Genomic DNA, 22,525 nt, shown 5'->3' on the forward strand with positions numbered 1-22,525 from the left:
ATTCATTCATATTTTTACATCTATTTGCAGTCTTATTATTATTGTATTCTCATCTTTTTTTCATTTTTATTTTTATTTGTATTTTTACTTTTTCAGTTTTATTTTATTTTATTTTTATTTTTACTTCATTATTATTTTTCTATATTTTTGTTTTCATTTTTGTTTGTTTATTTCTATTTTTATTTTTATTTTTGTTAGTTTTTTGTTTGTGTTTATTCTTATTTTTATTTTTTTATTTATTTTTATTTTCATTGTTATTTATTTTTATTTTTATTTCTTTTTGTATTTTTATTTGTATTTTTATTTTTATTAGCAGAGTCTGTACAAGCTACTGACGAAGAGGCCCTGGTTGCCTTGAAACGCGTATAGCTACAGTATCTCACCTGGTACTGATAGTACACCATCTCAGACCCTAAACATAGAGAATTGGCTAAATCACAAGTTACGACATCTTACCGTATACTGCCACGGTACGCTGATTGACAGCTGAGTTCCCGCGTTGGACTTCCACGATCACAATCTACTACACCACCGCGAGCAGCAGGAGCGGAGAAGACCCCACTCTCCAGCCGGCGCTCCCTGTATTGAAAGCGGTATAAGCTGACAGATAACCTCACCCGAGATCGGAGATCCAAGACGGTGATCTACAGTGGGAAACCGCAGGCACACTATAGGTCGCATATAGTGGACATACAGCGATCTTTTTTAAGTGCTCTACCTGTTTGGACATATCACTGATAACATCTCGCAGATTACTACGAAATTATCGGCAATGCCAACGTGGTCTGGTGAGAGGTGCACTATATGAACTTTTTTCCTTTCTATATCAGTCATTTTTAAGAGACCTTCCAATTCAGGGACTACACTGAGCTCTATTTATATATATCTAATATTTGCTCAGATTTTATGATAAATTGTTTTTATCCCATTTATTATACCATTAGGGCCCTATGGTAACTGTTTATGTATTTTTATTGTATTGATTTGATTGTGTCAATTTTATTACACTGTGTTTTTCTTAATTAATATTAAAAATATATCCATTTGGGCAAGTACCTTTAAGGATTGGTCATATCTATATATTTTTCTATCTCGCATTTTTCCACCCATGGTACTGGGTTGACCATTGACCTCAGGTTTAGCAGTATAGTGAGCTCCACTATCTTCTTTTTCTTATTTCCCATAATCTGATGAACCAGTGATATGGGATATTGTAAATGTTAACATATGTGTACTTTCTCTTTATAGGTTATGAGGCAGGAAGGTTTTGGAAAGAATATGTATGAATGTTCCTTATTTGATCTAATAAAATTTGATGATTTCAATGGTGATAAACATCTATCCTTGGATGAATTTTACCGAGCATTTCGTGAGTACATATTATAACTATACTTATCACCCTTCTTTATGTGTTATCATAGTAAGTATTACATATATATATATATATATATATATATATATATATATATATATCAGTTGTTAAATAATAGCCTAGTTGCCCTCGTGACAGATAAAACCTCTGACTACAAACAGCAGATAGTTTGCAGTTAGATACTGGACCCAAGTAGTGAGAAATTTAACATATATGTAAATTTTCATTTGCTTGCTTTAGGCATTGTTACTACTGTAAAGCGCATGTGGAAATTATATAGGGTACAATAAATTGAGTGAGTCTAACAGGTGAACAAAGAGATTTAAATCTGCAAACAAGTGAAGATCTCTCTGACTGGTGCTCATTTGTGGCCCCCGCTGCTGACAAATCTGTGCATCTAAAAAGAACCCTAACTCACCCCTCCCCCAGTTCAAAGTGTAGAGTATTTATTAAAAAAAAAAATGACAGCTGCATTTAAATACCTAATTAGCCGGGAGCGGCAATCAACCATGCCGGCTAATGCACATGGTCCCAGGCTGCTGATAGCAGCCGGGAACCACATGCTACAGAAAGGGCCTGTGCTTTGAGTCCTGCGTCATTAAGAGGTTAATATAATTTTGGGCTTGTCATTAAAGATTTAATTTAAATTGTAAGCTTTATTTGTTTATATCGTGCTATGATTAATGTACATAGAAACTGTATGTAAATCGATTTAAATGGCACCATAACATTGTACCATAGCTAATGGAATGCATCATTGTAAAGCATTGCCTGCTAATAATTAAATGGAATGACTTTCTATAGATAATATATTAACATATGTTGTCTTTTTTCTAAGCTTCACAATGTAGTTATATCATTTCTAATTACCATCCTTTGTCCTTCTCATGTCTGAGGATAAAAGGAGATGTGACCACACTACTTTACTAATGATCTGAAAATACCATAGACCATATTGAATGTAAATTATTAAACTGGATGCAACAGCTGACAACCACATCAATGTAATTTTTATCACTGCATACAAATGTAAGATCATTAAATGATAATATCATTTTATGACTGGGCTTTATGTTTGACAGTAAATTAATGTTCGACTTAAAGCAAATCTGTCACCCCTGACCCCTTACTAGTCCATACGGGGAACAGATCACTGATCTCAGGGAGAGCAGCAAAATAACTCACTAAGCTGTCAACATTGGTGGACAATTATCAATAAAAGCATTCAGAATAATATTTTTATGTTAATAGTGTCAAAGTGGTGGAGCCTATTGTTCCCTGGGCTCTAGTACCATTATGATACTACTAGAGAACTATAGGCTCTGCCTTTTTGACACTATTCACTTATTTAAAAATATAAATTCAGACAACAAAGATATGTTCTGAATAATGTTTTATTTTTTTATCTACCCAACAGTGCCGCCAGTTCTATAGGCAGCCAGGGGGTGACAGATTCACTTTAAAACATTATTTTCTCAATTTCCTGGGCTAAAGAATAACAGTGGGTTGACATTATAGAATCATATTAAATGGGTGTTTCCATTCATTGACAGCAAACAAGAGTACTGGGTGTTTCCATTAACCCTTAGGGGACACAGCCAGTTTTGGTGTTTATGACACGGCCAAATTTTTCAAATATGACATGTTTCACTTTATATATTAATAACTCAGGAATGCTTTTACCGATCCTTGTGGTTCCAAGATTGTTTTTTCGTGACATGTTCCACTTTATGTTAGTGGTACATTTGGGCCACTACCTTTAAGTTTTTTTGTAAAAAACTCCAAAATGTTGTGAAAAATTGAAAAAAATTGCATTTCTCTAAATTTGAAAGTCTCTGCCAATAAGAAAGATAGTTATACCATATAAATTATTGACTAATTCATATCTAGAACATGTCTACTTTATATTGGCAGCATTTGGTGAACATGCCTGAACTGTTTTAGGATTTTAGAGGCCATGATTGTTTAGTAGCAATTTTCTACATTTTTGTAAAAATTTAAAACTCAGAATTCTTTAGGGACCAGTTCAGTTTTGGAGCATATTCTAGAGGCCCATATATTAGAAACCCCCATAATTCACCCCATTTTGAACTCTTCACCCTTTAACGTATTTAAATTGACATTTAAAACTGTTTTTAACCCTTTAGGCATTTCACAGGAATAACTGCAAAATAAGTGTGAAAAGTAAAAATTTCCATTTTCTTTGTAGACATTTCAATTCAATTCTATTTCTTTCATACCGCACAGTTAAAAAAAAGTGAAATGCAATAAAATATTTATTCCTCTGAATCTGCAGTTTTTACAAATACCCCATTTGTGGATGTAAAGTGTTGTGTGGGCACACAGCACGGCTCAGAAGAGAAGGAGCACCCTTTAAATTTTGGAGTATGGATTTGGTTGGAATAAATGTAGGAGACCATGTTACAGTTACAGAGCCCCCCTAGTGCCGAGACAGTGAAACCCCCCCACTAGTGACTCCATTTTGAAAACTACACCCCATAAGGAATGTAACAAGGGGTACAGTGGGCATTTGGACCCTACGGGTTTTTTACAGTTTTTTGCATAAGTGGGCCATGAAAATGAAAAATTGCATGTTTCACACTTATACATTGGCAAAATCCCAAATTTTTCAAATTTCCAAAAGCTTGGAGGAGTAAAAGCCTGCCGATATTTGTAAAGCAATTTCTCCTGAGCACAGAAATACCCCATTTGTGAACATAAAGTATTGTATGGGCGCACAACAGGGCTCAGAAGAGAAGGAGCACCTATGTCTGTGTGTGCACAGACGTTTACTGACACTTACTAATGGACACTGACTGATGCTTACTCACTCTTACTAACGGACGCTGACTGACGCTTACTAACGGACGCTGACTGACGCTTACTAACAGATGCTGACTGACGCTTACTAACGGACACTGACTGACGCTTACTAACTGACAGACACTAAGATCTCCCTTATTACTGGGAGGGGGCATTTTTTATTATATGTGTGTGTGTTTGTGTGTGTGTTTTACAGTATATGGATGCAGGCTCTGATCTCCTCACAAAGGGAGGGATCAGAGCCTGCATCCATGATCAGATAATGTGATTGACAGCTCTGATGACAGAGCTGTCACTCACAGTATATAGCAGCATGTACCAGCGTCATTAAAAAGACGCTGGTACATGCTGCTGCAGCAGGAGGGGGTCACAGCAGATGTCTCTCCTTCCCCCTCCTCCTCGCAGCACTGGCTCCCGGGTCCCGGAACTCTGAGCTCCGGGATACGGGGAGCCAGTGCTGCCAGGAGGAGGGGGAAGGAGAGACATCTGCTGTGACCCTCCGGTGAGTACAGAAACAGCGGCGGCGATCCGGGGGTGGGGGGATTGCTTCATCCTGGAGGCAGAGGAAGCCCGGCATCAGGGGGGGGAGAGAGAGAGGTCCATGCTGCAGCAGGAGGGGGGTCACGTCAGAGATCGCTCCTTCCCCCACCTCCTTGCAGCACTGGCTCTCCGGTCCCAGAACTCATTGAGCTCTGGGACCGGAGAGCCAGTGCTGCAAGGAGGTGGGGGAAGGAGCGATCTCTGACGTGACCCCCCTCCTGCTGCAGCATGGACCTCTCTCTCTCCCCCCCCTGATGCCGGGCTTCCTCTGCCTCCAGGTTGAAGCAAGTCAAAGACCCCCGACACCCCCCCACCACCACCCCGTTCGCCGCTGCCGCCGGATCTCCGCTGCCGCCGGATCGCCGGCGCTGTGCTGTGGTAAGTACCGGTACAGCAGGAGCGCCGGCGGCAGCAGGCGGGGATGAAGATCGGGGGACAGCGGGGGGGCAGGGATTGTGTGGCAGCAGCTTCCCCCGGATCCCGGAACTCGGCAGAGACCGGGACCGGGGGTTTACTGCTTGCTTCACCGGGATCAGTGGATCGTTACCGATCCACTGATGCCGGTGATCGCCTGTGCTGGACCCCTTCAGGGGGTCCAGCAGCAGCAACACTAAACTGTCAGCTATCAGCTGACAGTTTAGTTGCGGCTTCCGGTCACTGTTTATGTAAACAGTGAGCACCGGGAGCCGGGAAGTTATAGTACGTCCTGGTGCGGATAGTAACCTCCTGCCAGGACGTACTATAACTTCCTGGTGCGGCTAAGGGTTAATGGAAAGCAAACAAGGTTACTGGTCTTTTTCATTCAGTGACAGCAAGCAAGGTTGCTGTGTGTTTCCATTCAGTGACAGAAAACAAGGCTACTGGGTGTTTTCAATCAGTGACAGCATACAAGGTTACTGGGTGTTCCCATTCACAGGGTGTTTTCATTCAATGACATCAAACAATGCTACTATGGGAATGTCCATTTGAGCCATGGGGGAGCTCATGTTGTTATACAGTACTTGGGAAGGTCTGACCAGCTGTAATATAAGTAAATATGCTTGTTGATTTTTAGCAATTTTATGAATAGTGTTTGATCCATGCCTGATTTTGATTGTGATTTTATGCCAGTTTTTAGCTACAACCTTTTAATGGATATATAAGGATGTGGAAAACAGCAGAGGTTTTTATGAAGATGGTGTCGCTCTTTTCTACTGTACATTTTATCAGAGTGTGCAATAAAGTGGTGCTTTTATTAGCAACAAGAGTCGCTATTCCTGCGCTAAGGCTGTAAGGTTGATCCAATTGGTGGATGTAAGCTGGTGTATTTTAGGCAATCACATTGTGATGGATGACAATTGCGGGATCACAAGCCGAGCTGCGGTACAGTTCTTCTGCTCAATACAAATGCTTCATAGAGTTGTGCCTAGTTCAGCACAACCTAACCAGGTTAGTTTCCATTTAATGAATGTCACCTGTTGCTTGATGAATGTCACCTTGTTGCTGCTCCACTGAAGATACTACACTATAGTGTGCCTCTGTTTTTTGTATGTTTGTCTATCTGTAGCACAATTGAGGTAGTAAGGTATTGACATAGCAAAGTCGAGGTAGTAAGGTAGTGATGTAGCAGAGTTGAATTGGCAGTGATGTAGCAGAGTTGAGGTGGCAGTGACGTGGCAGAGTTGAGGTGGCAGAGGCATAGCAGAGTTTTAAGAGTAGTGACGTAGCAGAGTTGAGGCAGCAGTAACGCCAGTTGTAGTTCACTCAGCTTTCCTAGCATGTTGTATAGTAGTCAGTATAATGGAGGTCTCTCAGCTTTTACAGCATTTTGTATAATGGAGGTCACCCAGCTTTCCCAGCATCTTGTATAGTAGGCAGTATAATGGAGGTGACCCAGCTTTCCTAATATCTTGTATTGTAGGCAGTACAATGGCGGTAAACCAACTTTCCTAGCATCTTGTATAGTACGCAGTATAATGGCGGTCACCCAGCTTTCCAAGCATCTTGTATAGTAGTTAGTATAATGGCGGTCACCCAGATTTACTAGCATCTTGTATAGTAGTCAGTATAATGGAGGTCACTCAGCTTTCCTAGCATCTTGTATAGCAGGCAGTATAAAGGCGGCCACCCAGCTTTCCTAGAATCTTGTATAGCAGTCAGTATAATGGAGGTCTCTCAGCTTTCCCAGCATCTTTTAAATGGAGGTCGCCCAGCTTTCCCAGCATCTTTTACAGTAGTCAGTATAATGGCGGTCACCCTGCTTTGCGAGCATCTGGTATAGTAGGCAGAACAATGGCGGTCACCCAGCTTTCCTAGCATCATGTATAGTAGTCAGCATAATGGCGGTCACCCAGCTTTCCTAGCATCTTGTATAGTAGACAGTAAAATGGCGGCCACCCAGCTTTCCTAGCATCTTGTATAGCAGTCAGTATAATGGAGGTCTCTCAACTTTCCCAGCATCTTTTAAATAGAGGTCACCCAGCTTTCCCAGCATCTTGTACAGCAGTCAGTATAATAGCGGTCACTCAGCTTTCCTAGCATCTTGTATCGTACGCAGTATGAGGCAGTCACCCAGCTTTCCTAGCATCTTGTATAGTAGTCAGTATAATAGCGGTCACCCAGCTTTACTAGCATCTTGTATAGTAGTCAGTATAATGGAGGTCACTCAGCTTTCGTAGCATCTTTTATAGTAGGCAATAAAATGGCAGCCACCCAGCTTTCCTAGCATGTTGTATAGCAGTCAGTATAATGGAGGTCTCTCAGCTTTCCCAGCATCTTTTAAATAGAGGTCACCCAGCTTTCCCAGCATCTTGTACAGCAGTCAGTATAATGGCAGTCACCCAGCTTTCCTAGCATCATGCATAGTAGTCAGTATAATGGCGGTCACCCAGCTTTGCTAGCATTTTGTATAGTATGCAGTATAATGGCAGTCACCCAGCTTTCCTAGCATCATGTATAGTAGTCAGTATAATGGCGGTCACCCAGCTTTCCTAGCATCTTGTATAGTACGCAGTATAATAGCGGTCACCCAGCTTTCCTAGCATCATGCATAGTAGTCAATATAATGGCAGTCACTCAGCTTTCCTAGCATCTTGTATAGTACGCAGTATTAGGCAGTCACCCAGCTTTCCTAGCATCTTGTATAGTAGTCAGTATAATAGCGGTCACCCAGCTTTACTAGCATCTTGTATAGTAGTCAGTATAATGGAGGTCACTCAGCTTTCGTAGCATCTTTTATAGTAGGCAATAAAATGGCAGCCACCCAGCTTTCCTAGCATGTTGTATAGCAGTCAGTATAATGGAGGTCTCTCAGCTTTCCCAGCATCTTTTAAATAGAGGTCACCCAGCTTTCCCAGCATCTTGTACAGCAGTCAGTATAATGGCAGTCACCCAGCTTTCCTAGCATCATGCATAGTAGTCAGTATAATGGCGGTCACCCAGCTTTGCTAGCATTTTGTATAGTATGCAGTATAATGGCAGTCACCCAGCTTTCCTAGCATCATGTATAGTAGTCAGTATAATGGCGGTCACCCAGCTTTCCTAGCATCTTGTATAGTACGCAGTATAATAGCGGTCACCCAGCTTTCCTAGCATCATGCATAGTAGTCAATATAATGGCAGTCACTCAGCTTTCCTAGCATCTTGTATAGTACGCAGTATTAGGCAGTCACCCAGCTTTCCTAGCATCTTGTATAGTAGTCAGTATAATAGCGGTCACCCAGCTTTACTAGCATCTTGTATAGTAGTCAGTATAATGGAGGTCACTCAGCTTTCCTAGCATCTTGTATAGTAGGCAGTAAAATGGCGGCCACCCAGCTTTCCTAGCATCTTGTATAGCAGTCAGTATAATGGAGGTCTCTCAGTTTTCCCAGCATCTTTTAAATAGAGGTCACCCAGCTTTCCCAGCATCTTGTACAGCAGTCAGTATAATGGCGGTCACCCAGCTTTCCTAGCATCATGCATATTAGTCAGTATACTGGCGGTCACCCAGCTTTGCTAGCATCTTGTATAGTATGCACAACTCCTATACAACGGACAACAGTATAATCAATAATAGTCTTTATTTAAATTCACATAAAAATTATTTCAGACAAACAATATTAAAAAAGCCATAATAGCCATACACATGGGGCGAATAGTACACAGGAAATATTTGAACAGTATTGCACAAGATCCAGTAAACCAGTTATGTTACAATCTATTAGTATTGGTTCATTGCACAATTCCCTTCAAAGAGTGAATATAATTTATATTGCACAAAACCCAGTGGCAGCACAAAAGAATTAATAGAGAAGGGTGAAATTACATAAAGTATCCAGTACCTGTGGTCAGGGTGTATGCACGCTCCCCTCCAACGCACGTTTCGCGCAAAGCTTTCTCTAGGAGGTGATGTTCCCCTATCCCAAGGTCCCTTATATACTGATCTCTAATGGAGAACCCGGCCTCCAGACGCCGTCCTCACTTCCGGCCACGTGATCGCACCCGGCGCGGCAGCGTGACTACATCACGTGATCCGTCACATGGACGGGTCCCCGTGTGACGTCACAGCGCGTTGCCAAGAAACCGATCACGCGTCCAGAAGTGATTTCGGCGTCTGGCCATGTCTCGGAGCGCACACCCACCAGCGTCACATGACTGGGAGTTCTATGCAAACTACACATGATATCGCTGTAGTAAATAAAATAATTCCAGCATCCCTGACGATCTACTATCTACATGGCCACCACAGTACACATATGTAATCATGAGCCATGATATAAATAATCTAAGGAAACATACACATAAATAAAAAACAAATATATAATAAGTCTAACTGCTAATGCAATCGTATTGAAACCTCCAAATCCACACATAATTATCCATAAAATTAATACCATAATAATAATGTTGTGTAAAAAGAGAAAACCCCCCACACTAAAGAAACAACTCCGCCCCCCCACCCCCCCCCCCCACCCCCCCCCACGCCCGGACCCACGCACACACACACACACACACCCCCACACACACACTCACATGTGCCCCCCAAAATGTGAGTCAATTAATAAAACCAATGAATAACGTGAATTAAGTGTAATTATGTATAATTAGTGAAATTAATTCATGAAATAAATAAAGTGCAATCATGTAAATATAAAATATAAAAAATATTATATAAATATATGTGAATAAAATATGAATCAATCAATTGTGTGTCCAAAAATTTATACGTAGTATATGTGATTATATATAAAAAAAAGAAAATAAAGAAAATAGTAGTAAAATTAATTAAGTGCAATCATGTGAGTGAAATAAATGAATAAAATGAACTATATAAAAGGAATATATAGATTGCCAAGCTAGTGCTACCAAACTAGAGAAGCATGAGCCAATAAGAATGTGTGAATGTGACCATTAAATATGAACATAGAAAACTACATCCTAGTAGCAATAAAATATAATACAAATGAGTGTAATGAATCTGATACACATAAAGATTAGTAATGATAAAAAATATAGTCATAAATAAATAATAATAATACAGTATGTGACCTAATATATTTCATGTATTACGTAGGGATGCACAATTTAGTATATAACATGCACTGTGTTAAAATGGTAAACACCTAGCAACTACAGCCAGGATATAATCCAATATAAATTGAGACTCCAAAGACACAGGAACGGAACTCCACCACTTCAAAGGGCCTGGGGATTCAACACGAAATCTAAAAACATATACATAAAACACAAAAATTAATATAAAATAAATTTTTACAAGAGAACCTGAACAAGCACTCCCACCCCAACCTCAGACAGAGATCCCCATCTACCCCATGAACAAGACTATAAGAAGGAGGCAAAGCTAAGAACCTCATTCAACCCTTTTGGACTTACACAATCCACTTTCATAATCCAACGAGTTTCCAACTGCGCAAGGATCTTTCTCCAGTCTCCGCCTCTTCTCCCAATATGGACGCGGTCAATGCCCTTGATCATCAACAGGTTCGCATTTCCATTATGTACCGTTTTAAAATGGCGCGGGATTGGTTTCAGCAGGTGTAGGTCACTAACATCCAAAGACTTCCTGATGTCATGTACGTGTTCACGTACCCTAATCTTCAACTTCCTTGATGTAAGTCCTACATAGACAAGATTACAAGGACATGTGGCATAATATATGACTCCTTCCGTGTTACACGTAATGTGTTGCGTGATCTTAAAATTTTTACTCCCATCACTGGAAAGAAAGTCATCAGCTCTCACAACATTGGGACATGCCACACAGGACCCACAGGGGTAACATCCCCATTTAGGCCCCTTAGAGCCAAATACATTTCGGGCCGTTGTGCCCCCATGGTAGCTTTGGACTAGAATGTCCTTCAAATTGGCAGCCCGTTTGTACGTAATAGCAGGAGCATCCGGAACCCATTTACCAATACCAGGGTCTATAGATAAAACGGGCCAAAATTTTTCCAGTATCGCCCTAACTTCTGTTGCTCTCTCATTATATGGAGTAATGAACCTCACCTGGTTCTCTTTGTCTTTGTTACGGGGGGGGCCTGTCTTGGGTATAATCAGCTCCTCTCTTTTGGAACGAAGTGCCCGATCCAATCCTCTCTGGATACTACGCCTGCTGTATCCTCGTGCTGTAAATCTTTCGGATAGCTCCGTGGCCTGTCTGTAAAAAGAAGAATCGTCTGAGCAGAGGCGGCGGACCCTCAAAAATTGTCCGACTGGAATCCCCTTCACCGTCGCTCTGGGATGAAATGATGAGGCATGTAAAAGTGCGTTCACCGATGTTTCTTTGCGGTAAAGGTCCGTCTGTATAGTCCCTCTCGCATCTTTATATATTTTCAAGTCTGTATATCTACAGTTCTGTATATCTACAGTATATCTACAGAGTGCAGACCGCCATGGATCTGAGAGGAAGGGACCAAGCTTGGTTATCTCAGATTGATTCTATTTTTAAACAAGAGATACTGTACGGAGCCAATGAAGGAGGACAAATACAAGAATCTAAGGAAACTCTTAAACAACTGCTGCATAGACGAATGCGTACTTGGTGGAATAAGGCCACTTTAGAGAACTATTTGGCTAAAAATCTCATTCCCAGGGGTTTACGTGTACAAGTGTTCCCCTCCTTCCCTGTGGAAGATGCATTAATGAAATCGAGATGGGAAGAAGCATGTGGTACGTGCTCCAAGACATTTATGGAGATCCTTATTGGCATTAATAAAAAAACATTGGAAGGTTTGGAAGGTGAAATCACCGAAATCCAGACGAAATTGGCACAAGAGATGTCGACCTCCAGTATGGATCTTTTTAAAAGAGAATTGGAGGCCCAATACACGACCTGGGAAAAAGACATTCAGGACACCAAGATGAAAAAATTCCAGCGGGATGCCAACGACTTCCAGTCGAATAGGGTATACAAATGGCATCACGGATTTAAAAGGACGCGCCCGGTATCTAGGTCAGCCTCTATGACTTCACTGACATCTACTGACAGTTCAAGTCAAGTGTCAACATATAGACCGTACCTAGCCGATAGAGGGATGAAAAGAAAGAAGACCCCTGCGCATGGTCAACTGAGTGGGAAGAGACATCAGGTGAGTGGCCAAACGGTGCAGGTTATTAACTTGTCCAATATTATCTTTTCCCCAGCTCAATTAGAGGTGTTGAGTTTGGGGTTGACTTTCTCTCCAACATCTAGTTTTGATTTTTTCACAGCCGTAAAAGACTTACATCTATTCGCAAGGAAATTGGTTTTAAAGAAACTACATGATCGGCCATCCACAGGGGACGATAATTGGACCACACAGGAAAGGGAAGCCCTATCAGCCTTAGTGGAATTGATGGATGAACAAGAACAGGTTACCACTGAAGGTAAGGGAGCTCATCAGTTGGTGGCAAAATCTACCAGATTCCCCCCACTGAATTTGTGCCCGAATGTGGACATGTTTGTCAAATTGGTAACCGCTGAGTTACGGAAAGTATCCACCAGAGTTCGTCATGATAACTTGAGTAGAAATCAAAGGGCGGCATTGAAGGAATTGAAGACCATGAAAGAAGTGGTGTTTAAAATGGCGGATAAGGGGGGTAATGTGGTAGTCTGGCCGGTCAACCTCTATGAGAAAGAGGCATTCCGACAATTACGTGACCGGGAGTGCTACCAAAAGATGACCTTCAATCCCACTTCTGCTTTTCAGACACAATTGAAGATCCTACTGGAAAAAGCACGGGAGAATGGGGTGATCTCTGGGAATACGATGAAGTGTCTAATGGTAGAGAATCCAAGGATGGCCTGCTTATATCTTCTCCCTAAAGTGCACAAAAACATGCAGAATCCACCAGGGCGTCCGATAGTGTCCGGAAACGGGAGTCTATGTGAACCATTAAGTAAGTATCTTGACTTACATTTGAAACCGTTTGTGGGGGACTTACCCTCTTTTGTGATGGATACGGGGGATGTCCTTCGGAAATTGGACAATATCACCCTGGAGGATGATATGTGGCTTGTCACATGTGACGTCGAGGCTCTTTATACCTCCATCACACACAGGGATGGGTTGGAAGCTGCCCAAGCATTTATGTCCATGAATTCAGTGGATCTAGAACTGCGGAATTTTCTGTTGGAGGCATTGGAATTTGTGCTAACACACAATGTGTTTATTTTCAAGGAATCCCTCTACCTACAGCTCCAGGGGACGGCAATGGGGGCAGCATGTGCGCCCTCCTATGCTAACTTGTTCCTGGGGCTGTGGGAGAGGGAGATTTTTTGTACCAATCCAGTCACAAATATCAATAAGGTTCATCTATGGATTTGATTCATAGATGATATTCTCTTTATTTGGCAGGGCACAGAGGAGGAGCTCATCAGGTTTGTTCAGGCCTTGAATCAAAATCAGAAGAACATCAAGTTGTCCTTGAAATACAGTCAACATGCAATCGAGTTCCTTGACTTGAAAATATATAAAGATGCGAGAGGGACTATACAGACGGACCTTTACCGCAAAGAAACATCGGTGAACGCACTTTTACATGCCTCATCATTTCATCCCAGAGCGACGGTGAAGGGGATTCCAGTCGGACAATTTTTGAGGGTCCGCCGCCTCTGCTCAGACGATTCTTCTTTTTACAGACAGGCCACGGAGCTATCCGAAAGATTTACAGCACGAGGATACAGCAGGCGTAGTATCCAGAGAGGATTGGATCGGGCACTTCGTTCCAAAAGAGAGGAGCTGATTATACCCAAGACAGGCCCCCCCCGTAACAAAGACAAAGAGAACCAGGTGAGGTTCATTACTCCATATAATGAGAGAGCAACAGAAGTTAGGGCGATACTGGAAAAATTTTGGCCCGTTTTATCTATAGACCCTGGTATTGGTAAATGGGTTCCGGATGCTCCTGCTATTACGTACAAACGGGCTGCCAATTTGAAGGACATTCTAGTCCAAAGCTACCATGGGGGCACAACGGCCCGAAATGTATTTGGCTCTAAGGGGCCTAAATGGGGATGTTACCCCTGTGGGTCCTGTGTGGCATGTCCCAATGTTGTGAGAGCTGATGACTTTCTTTCCAGTGATGGGAGTAAAAATTTTAAGATCACGCAACACATTACGTGTAACACGGAAGGAGTCATATATTATGCCACATGTCCTTGTAATCTTGTCTATGTAGGACTTACATCAAGGAAGTTGAAGATTAGGGTACGTGAACACGTACATGACATCAGGAAGTCTTTGGATGTTAGTGACCTACACCTGCTGAAACCAATCCCGCGCCATTTTAAAACGGTACATAATGGAAATGCGAACCTGTTGATGATCAAGGGCATTGACCGCGTCCATATTGGGAGAAGAGGCGGAGACTGGAGAAAGATCCTTGCGCAGTTGGAAACTCGTTGGATTATGAAAGTGGATTGTGTAAGTCCAAAAGGGTTGAATGAGGTTCTTAGCTTTGCCTCCTTCTTATAGTCTTGTTCATGGGGTAGATGGGGATCTCTGTCTGAGGTTGGGGTGGGAGTGCTTGTTCAGGTTCTCTTGTAAAAATTTATTTTATATTAATTTTTGTGTTTTATGTATATGTTTTTAGATTTCGTGTTGAATCCCCAGGCCCTTTGAAGTGGTGGAGTTCCGTTCCTGTGTCTTTGGAGTCTCAATTTATATTGGATTATATCCTGGCTGTAGTTGCTAGGTGTTTACCATTTTAACACAGTGCATGTTATATACTAAATTGTGCATCCCTACGTAATACATGAAATATATTAGGTCACATACTGTATTATTATTATTTATTTATGACTATATTTTTTATCATTACTAATCTTTATGTGTATCAGATTCATTACACTCATTTGTATTATATTTTATTGCTACTAGGATGTAGTTTTCTATGTTCATATTTAATGGTCACATTCACACATTCTTATTGGCTCATGCTTCTCTAGTTTGGTAGCACTAGCTTGGCAATCTATATATTCCTTTTATATAGTTCATTTTATTCATTTATTTCACTCACATGATTGCACTTAATTAATTTTACTACTATTTTCTTTATTTTCTTTTTTTATATATAATCACATATACTACGTATAAATTTTTGGACACACAATTGATTGATTCATATTTTATTCACATATATTTATATAATATTTTTTATATTTTATATTTACATGATTGCACTTTATTTATTTCATGAATTAATTTCACTAATTATACATAATTACACTTAATTCACGTTATTCATTGGTTTTATTAATTGACTCACATTTTGGGGGGCACATGTGAGTGTGTGTGTGGGGGTGTGTGTGTGTGTGTGTGCGTGGGTCCGGGCGTGGGGGGGGGGGGGGGGGGGGGGGGGGAGTTGTTTCTTTAGTGTGGGGGGTTTTCTCTTTTTACACAACATTATTATTATGGTATTAATTTTATGGATAATTATGTGTGGATTTGGAGGTTTCATTACGATTGCATTAGCAGTTAGACTTATTATATATTTGTTTTTTATTTGTGTATGTTTCCTTAGATTATTTATATCATGGCTCATGATTACATATGTGTACTGTGGTGGCCATGTAGATAGTAGATCGTCAGGGATGCTGGAATTATTTTATTTACTACAGCGATATCATGTGTAGTTTGCATAGAACTCCCAGTCATGTGACGCTGGTGGGTGTGCGCTCCGAGACATGGCCAGACGCCGAAATCACTTCTGGACGCGTGATCGGTTTCTTGGCAACGCGCTGTGACGTCACACGGGGACCCGTCCATGTGACGGATCACGTGATGTAGTCACGCTGCCGCGCCGGGTGCGATCACGTGGCCGGAAGTGAGGACGGCGTCTGGAGGCCGGGTTCTCCATTAGAGATCAGTATATAAGGGACCTTGGGATAGGGGAACATCACCTCCTAGAGAAAGCTTTGCGCGAAACGTGCGTTGGAGGGGAGCGTGCATACACCCTGACCACAGGTACTGGATACTTTATGTAATTTCACCCTTCTCTATTAATTCTTTTGTGCTGCCACTGGGTTTTGTGCAATATAAATTATATTCACTCTTTGAAGGGAATTGTGCAATGAACCAATACTAATAGATTGTAACATAACTGGTTTACTGGATCTTGTGCAATACTGTTCAAATATTTCCTGTGTACTATTCGCCCCATGTGTATGGCTATTATGGCTTTTTTAATATTGTTTGTCTGAAATAATTTTTATGTGAATTTAAATAAAGACTATTATTGATTATACTGTTGTCCGTTGTATAGGAGTTGTGTAGTGGGCTAGAGGACAGGCCGCTTTTTGGTCTATATATGAGTATATTGTATAGTATGCAGTATAATGGCAGTCACCCAGCTTTCCTAGCTTTATGTATAGTAGTCAGTATAATGGTGGTCACACAGCTTTCCTAGCATCTTGTATAGTACGCAGTATAATGGCGGTCACCCAGCTTTCCTAGCATCATGTATAGTAGTCAGTATAATAGAGGTCACCCAGCTTTCCTAGTATCTTGTACAGCAGTCAGTATAATGGCGGTCACCCAGCTTTCCTAGCATCATGCATATTAGTCAGTATAATGGCGGTCATCCAGCTTTCCTAGCATCATGTATAGTAGTCAGTATAATAGAGGTCACCCAGCTTTGATATTGGAAAGATTGAAAGCTATGGGTGGGATATTTATTAAAGCAATAAATGATTTTTGGGGGAATACCCCTGTGAAAATTAGACTTTTTGCCATTGAGAAGGATTTAGCAACAGAGAGAACTCTATTTCCTGGATATATATCTATATGTTGTGTTTTTTTTTTATTAATCACTGAAGAATAAGAAGTTATAAAATATTCCTTTTATTTCTTTCCATTAAAAATGTGCCAAGAAAAAATGTATATTCAAAAAGAAAAAACAAAACACACAAAAAAATCCTCAATAAGAGGCAAATCAAAAAAACAAAAGTTCATATGTGCTTAGAGCTCTTCACGGCCAACTTCATGCTGCCACTTAAATTGTTATAAACTTTCACTTAGTGTATTATCTATTATTATTGCACTTGTATGATACTTTCATTGCATAGTAGTTATTGCACTTTTTTATTTATATTAATTGCACATAACCATATATTCTTATATTGCAGCTATTCAGTAGTTATTGCACTTTTTCCTTTTTCCATTGCACATAACCACTTTATTTATTTATTATAGCTTAATCAGTGCGGTGCATAGTCCATCTTTTGAGTCTTGCATGATAAAGTTCTTCTCAAAAAATGCAAAACAATTCACAAAAATAACGAATTAAAAAGACTTCCCTTTTATGTATTCATTGGAGTCCATTCAGATTATTCTATCAGTAGCCCTACGCGTTTCCTTAGCGATAAATGGTGTGCGGCCAACATCAAAGCTGTTCACATGCAAGTATCTCCATCAAGAAGCAAGCGCAACAAGCCCCTGAGGATTTATCGCTAAGGAAACGCGTAGGGCTACTGATAGAATAATCTGAATGGACTCCAATGAATACATAAAAGGGAAGTCTTTTTAATTCGTTATTTTTGTGAAATATTTTTGTGAATTGTTTTGCATTTTTTGAGAAGAACTTTATCATGCAAGACTCAAAAGATGGACTATGCACCGCACTGATTAAGCTATAATAAATAAATAAAGTGGTTATGTGCAATGGAAAAAGGAAAAAGTGCAATAATTACTAGTGCAATAACTACTGAATAGCTGCAATATAAGAATATATGGTTATGTGCAATTAATATAAATAAAAAAGTGCAATAACTACTATGCAATGAAAGTATCATACAAGTGCAATAATAATAGATAATACACTAAGTGAAAGTTTATAACAATTTAAGTGGCAGCATGAAGTTGGCCGTGAAGAGCTCTAAGCACATATGAACTTTTGTTTTTTTGATTTGCCTCTTATTGAGGATTTTTTTGTGTGTTTTGTTTTTTCTTTTTGAATATACATTTTTTCTTGGCACATTTTTAATGGAAAGAAATAAAAGGAATATTTTATAACTTCTTATTCTTCAGTGATTAATAAAAAAAAAACACAACATATAGATATATATCCAGGAAATAGAGTTCTCTCTGTTGCTAAATCCTTCTCAATGGCAAAAAGTCTAATTTTCACAGGGGTATTCCCCCAAAAATCATTTATTGCTTTAATAAATATCCCACCCATAGCTTTCAATCTTTCCAATATCAAAGCTGGGTGACCTCTATTATACTGACTACTATACATGATGCTAGGAAAGCTGGGTGACCGCCATTATACTGACTAATATGCATGATGCTAGGAAAGCTGGGTGACCGCCATTATAACAATTTAAGTGGCAGCATGAAGTTGGCCGTGAAGAGCTCTAAGCACGTATGAACTTTTGTTTTTTTGATTTGCCTCTTATTGAGGATTTTTTTGTGTGTTTTGTTTTTTCTTTTTGAATATACATTTTTTCTTGGCACATTTTTAATGGAAAGAAATAAAAGGTATATTTTATAACTTCTTATTCTTCAGTGATTAATAGTAATGATATAAAGGAAGCGACTAAGTAGGAATAAATCTTGGACTATCTCAATATACATATATATCTATATGACAATAACACACGGTATATTTGAATAGTATTTCTCCCCCAAAACTGACAAAAATGAACTTTTAACTAAGCAAACCCTATGTATGATTGATAGATGCGTATGATAGATGGGAAGACGTATTTTTATACTATTATTCAGCAATAAAAACTGACAAAAATTGACTTTTGGGCACTGAGTGTGAATAAGAAAATAATGGAGGTCACCCAGCTTTATCAAACCTAAATATTGCTGTCTATGGAGAAAGAAATGGTATCTAACAAAGTCTACGCTTCTCCCTAAGTCCCTAAGCTTGCTAAACACCCCACTATCTATCTATCTATCTATCTGAGCTAAATAGCAGTATGCAAGCAGACAGTCAGACAGACAGAGAGCAGTCTGTACAGCACAGTGAGTGAGCAGAAATTGGCGCCCAGAACACATAACAGTGATATATATATATATATGAGATGGCCATGTCATTTTAGCAGCCAGTGAGACCCCTACACCTCAGCAATGATGTTTCTGACACTTCTATGTGCTGATTGGCTGGCAAAAAAAAAGGAGCTCAAACTTGAACTCAAACTTGAATACTAACTCGAACGAAAAGTAAAAAGTTCGGTTCAGTTCGAGTTCAAGAAAATCAAGATGTTTGACTTGAACTTAACTTTTCTCGAACAGTTCGATAAACACTAATTGTGAATAAATTTCTCCGGCTGTTGCGCAAATGGGACAAATGACATAGAAATTAAAGCAATGGGCAAAATAACCCTTATATAAGAGTAATTCTACAGGTGGTGAGAACAGACCATTTCTCTGTTCTCATCCCTTTTGCTAATTTTTTTGGTCACTTTTGCATGTGGTCATTGCTCTCACCCATAGAGGTAACATGAGGCAGTGTCTACACCCACAGAAGGTGTGCAGGTAGTGCAGCTCATCCAGGATGGCATATCATTCGAAGCTGGAGCCAATACCATTAGTGGTTGCACTATGTTAGTAAATTATATTGTCATGATCATTGCTGAAAAGGCATCAGTACCACCCTCTGCAACGAAGATTCGACTTCTGCGCCTAAGACTGCGCTTTTTGCCTTAAGTCCATTCCTGGTTTTATTACATTCTTTGCTTATGTCTTCTGTGACCTGTTGCATGTTTCTTAGTTCTCCCTGCACTTACTGTTGGTAAGCCACAACAATTTAGTACAAACTTCTAAAGCTACTACCAGCAGCAATTTGATGCTGAAAGACAGGTTACCTTGCGTAATTTAGTATGTGTGACTTGGTGTAATACCCAGCCAGCACCCAGTGACTTGGTATAATGCCCAGCCAGCACCCAGTGTCTTGGTACAATGCACACACAGTGAATTTGCATAATGTCCAGCCGACACCCAGTGACTTGGTATAATGCACAGCTAGTTACTTGGTATAATGCACAAAACCAGCACCCATTGACTTACTTTAATGCACAGAACCAACACCTAGTTACTTGGTATAATGCACAAAACCAGCACCATTGACTTACTTTAATTCACAGAACCAACACCCAGTGACTTGGTGTAATGCACAAAACCAGCACCCAGTTGCTTGTAATACTAGACACTGGCTTCCCAGCTGTCACAGAAAACCACCCAAAATGTTCTCACTATCCACCCTACTATCTTCTCCTCTTTGTCCCTATATCTCTCCCTATGTCTGTATTTCTCTCCCTGCCCTGCCCTGCCCTGACTGCCTGCTGAAACCTACTCTCCACTATACACAAAGCTAACTGCCCGCCTCCAGGAAATAAATCACCCTATATATAGAGGTATAAAGAACTCACATCACAGTGGGGCTTGCACATTATTGGACGGGGTTCACGGAATTATGGATAATCCTTTTCTCCCGCTAAATGAGATTACTGTAAGGTAACATGTGCAGCTGCCATCTTGGCCACCATGTTTAGCGAATTGAGTAATGAATCGCTGTGGATTTGCTTTGCAAAACAAAGCAAATTGACAGCATGAATCGCATCAAATCTGGCCTCGTCAGATTCCCTTCACTCATCTCTTAATAGATCCATGAGAAATAAATAAAATAACACTACATCTCTTACAGTGGTAATCTTTAAAGGAGACCTGTCACCCCCCGTGCCGGGGTGACAGGCTCCCGACCCCCCGTTACAGCCCCCTATACTCACCTGATCCCGCCGGGTCCCGCTTCCTGATCCGGTCGGGTCACGGAGATATCAGCTCCCGAAGCCCGGCTCGCACGCTAAAAGGAGAGTCCGATGCCCATAGAGAATGACGGAGCATCGGACTCCCCATTCATTCTCTATGAGAGCCGGACTCTCCTGTCAGCGCGCCGGGCTTCGGGAGCTGATATCTCTGTGAACCGACCGGATCCAAAAGCGGGATCCGGCGGGATCAGGTGAGTATAGGGGGCTGTAACGGGGGGTCAGGAGCCTGTCACCCCGGCACGGGGGGGTGACAGGTCCTCTTTAAAGGGGTTTTCCAGGAAAAATTGATTTTTGGTATTAGGAAAGGGTTAACCAAGGTTAACCCTTTTCTAATATACTTCCCTAACATTACTTGTAAGCTCTAGGAGATCCCCCTGCTGGTCATTTGAGTTGCCTGCTCCTGAGCTTCTGACTTCCTGTCACATCCCGGACCGTCTGGAAGCTGCTGAGTCCTTGTGGAGAGGGGGAGGGACTCAGGTGTTGATGCTTTCTGATTGGCTCTCGGCAACAGCACAGACATGGCTCTCGGCAACAGCACAGACATCCACAGTGTCTCTCCGTCCCCAGAGTGAATCACACAATGCTGCAGCAGGCTGCTTCCCTTCCAGAGCAGGAGCAGTGAGAGTCACTGTGAGAGGGAGATGCTGTGTGTCTGTGCTGCTGCCGATCTGATAGCTCTGTCACAACACAGAAATCATCTCCACCCCGTCCTTAGCCACCCCTCCCCCCTCCACACACAGGGCTCATGTGATGTCAGTGGGATCTTTCCTATAGATAGAGCTGCTGCTGGTGTCCTCCTATGTCTGTGTGGAGGGAGGAGGTCGGGACAGGGGTGGAGAGGAGCTCTGTGTGGCAGAACACTGTTATGGACTATTTTCCTCCGGTTTTTTCAGCCTCTGCCTGTGGAGCAGGGGTAAGTGTCAGGGTTACCAAGCTCACTGACCAGGGTTCACATCCTGTCACAGTTTGATTTTTTTTTTTCCATCTTATTTTCCAGTGATGGCTTGTGCTAAGCATTATGCTGATTGTATTTCCTCTGCAAACAAGAAACACTGAGGTATTATACAAACAAGATGAATTTTCAAAGAAAATAAAACTCCACTGACAATACCTATTGACTCTATACCTTCTAAAACCGCCCTGGATATCTGTATACATGTATTACCTAACCAAGTCTATAAATAAATAATAAAACCAAATCTATTTGTAATAATAATAATAATTTTTTTTATTATTATTATTATTATTATTATTATTATTATTATTATTATTATTATATTGTGGCAAATAGATTTGGTTTTATTATTTATTTATAGACTTGGTTAGGTAATACATGTATACAGATATCCAGGGCAGTTTTAGAAGGTATAGAGTTTGTATAATACCTCAGTGTTTGTTCTTTGCAGAGGAAATACAATCACCATAATGCTTAGCACAAGCCATCACTGGAAAAAAAGGGCCCGTTAACACAGAGTAAGAACAGCGGAATTGTGCGCCGCAGAATGCCGCCAGTGTCCGTGTCATAATGATGCTCTATGGGAGGTGCGCCCTGC

At 40.8% G+C, this 22,525-nt stretch overlaps 1 protein-coding gene across 1 annotated transcript in view; it reads left to right on the plus strand.

The window, feature by feature from the left end:
• Positions 1 to 22,525, plus strand: part of FSTL5 (follistatin like 5) — a 538,172-nt gene that overhangs the window by 310,686 nt on the left and 204,961 nt on the right. Inside the window, exon 7 of the mRNA XM_069976180.1 lies at positions 1,249 to 1,369. Coding sequence (XP_069832281.1) covers positions 1,249 to 1,369 — 121 coding nt within the window. The remainder of the gene's footprint in view (positions 1 to 1,248; positions 1,370 to 22,525) is intronic.

This window comes from Dendropsophus ebraccatus, chromosome 7 (assembly GCF_027789765.1).
Source record: "Dendropsophus ebraccatus isolate aDenEbr1 chromosome 7, aDenEbr1.pat, whole genome shotgun sequence".
Taxonomy (NCBI): Eukaryota; Metazoa; Chordata; class Amphibia; order Anura; family Hylidae; genus Dendropsophus; species Dendropsophus ebraccatus.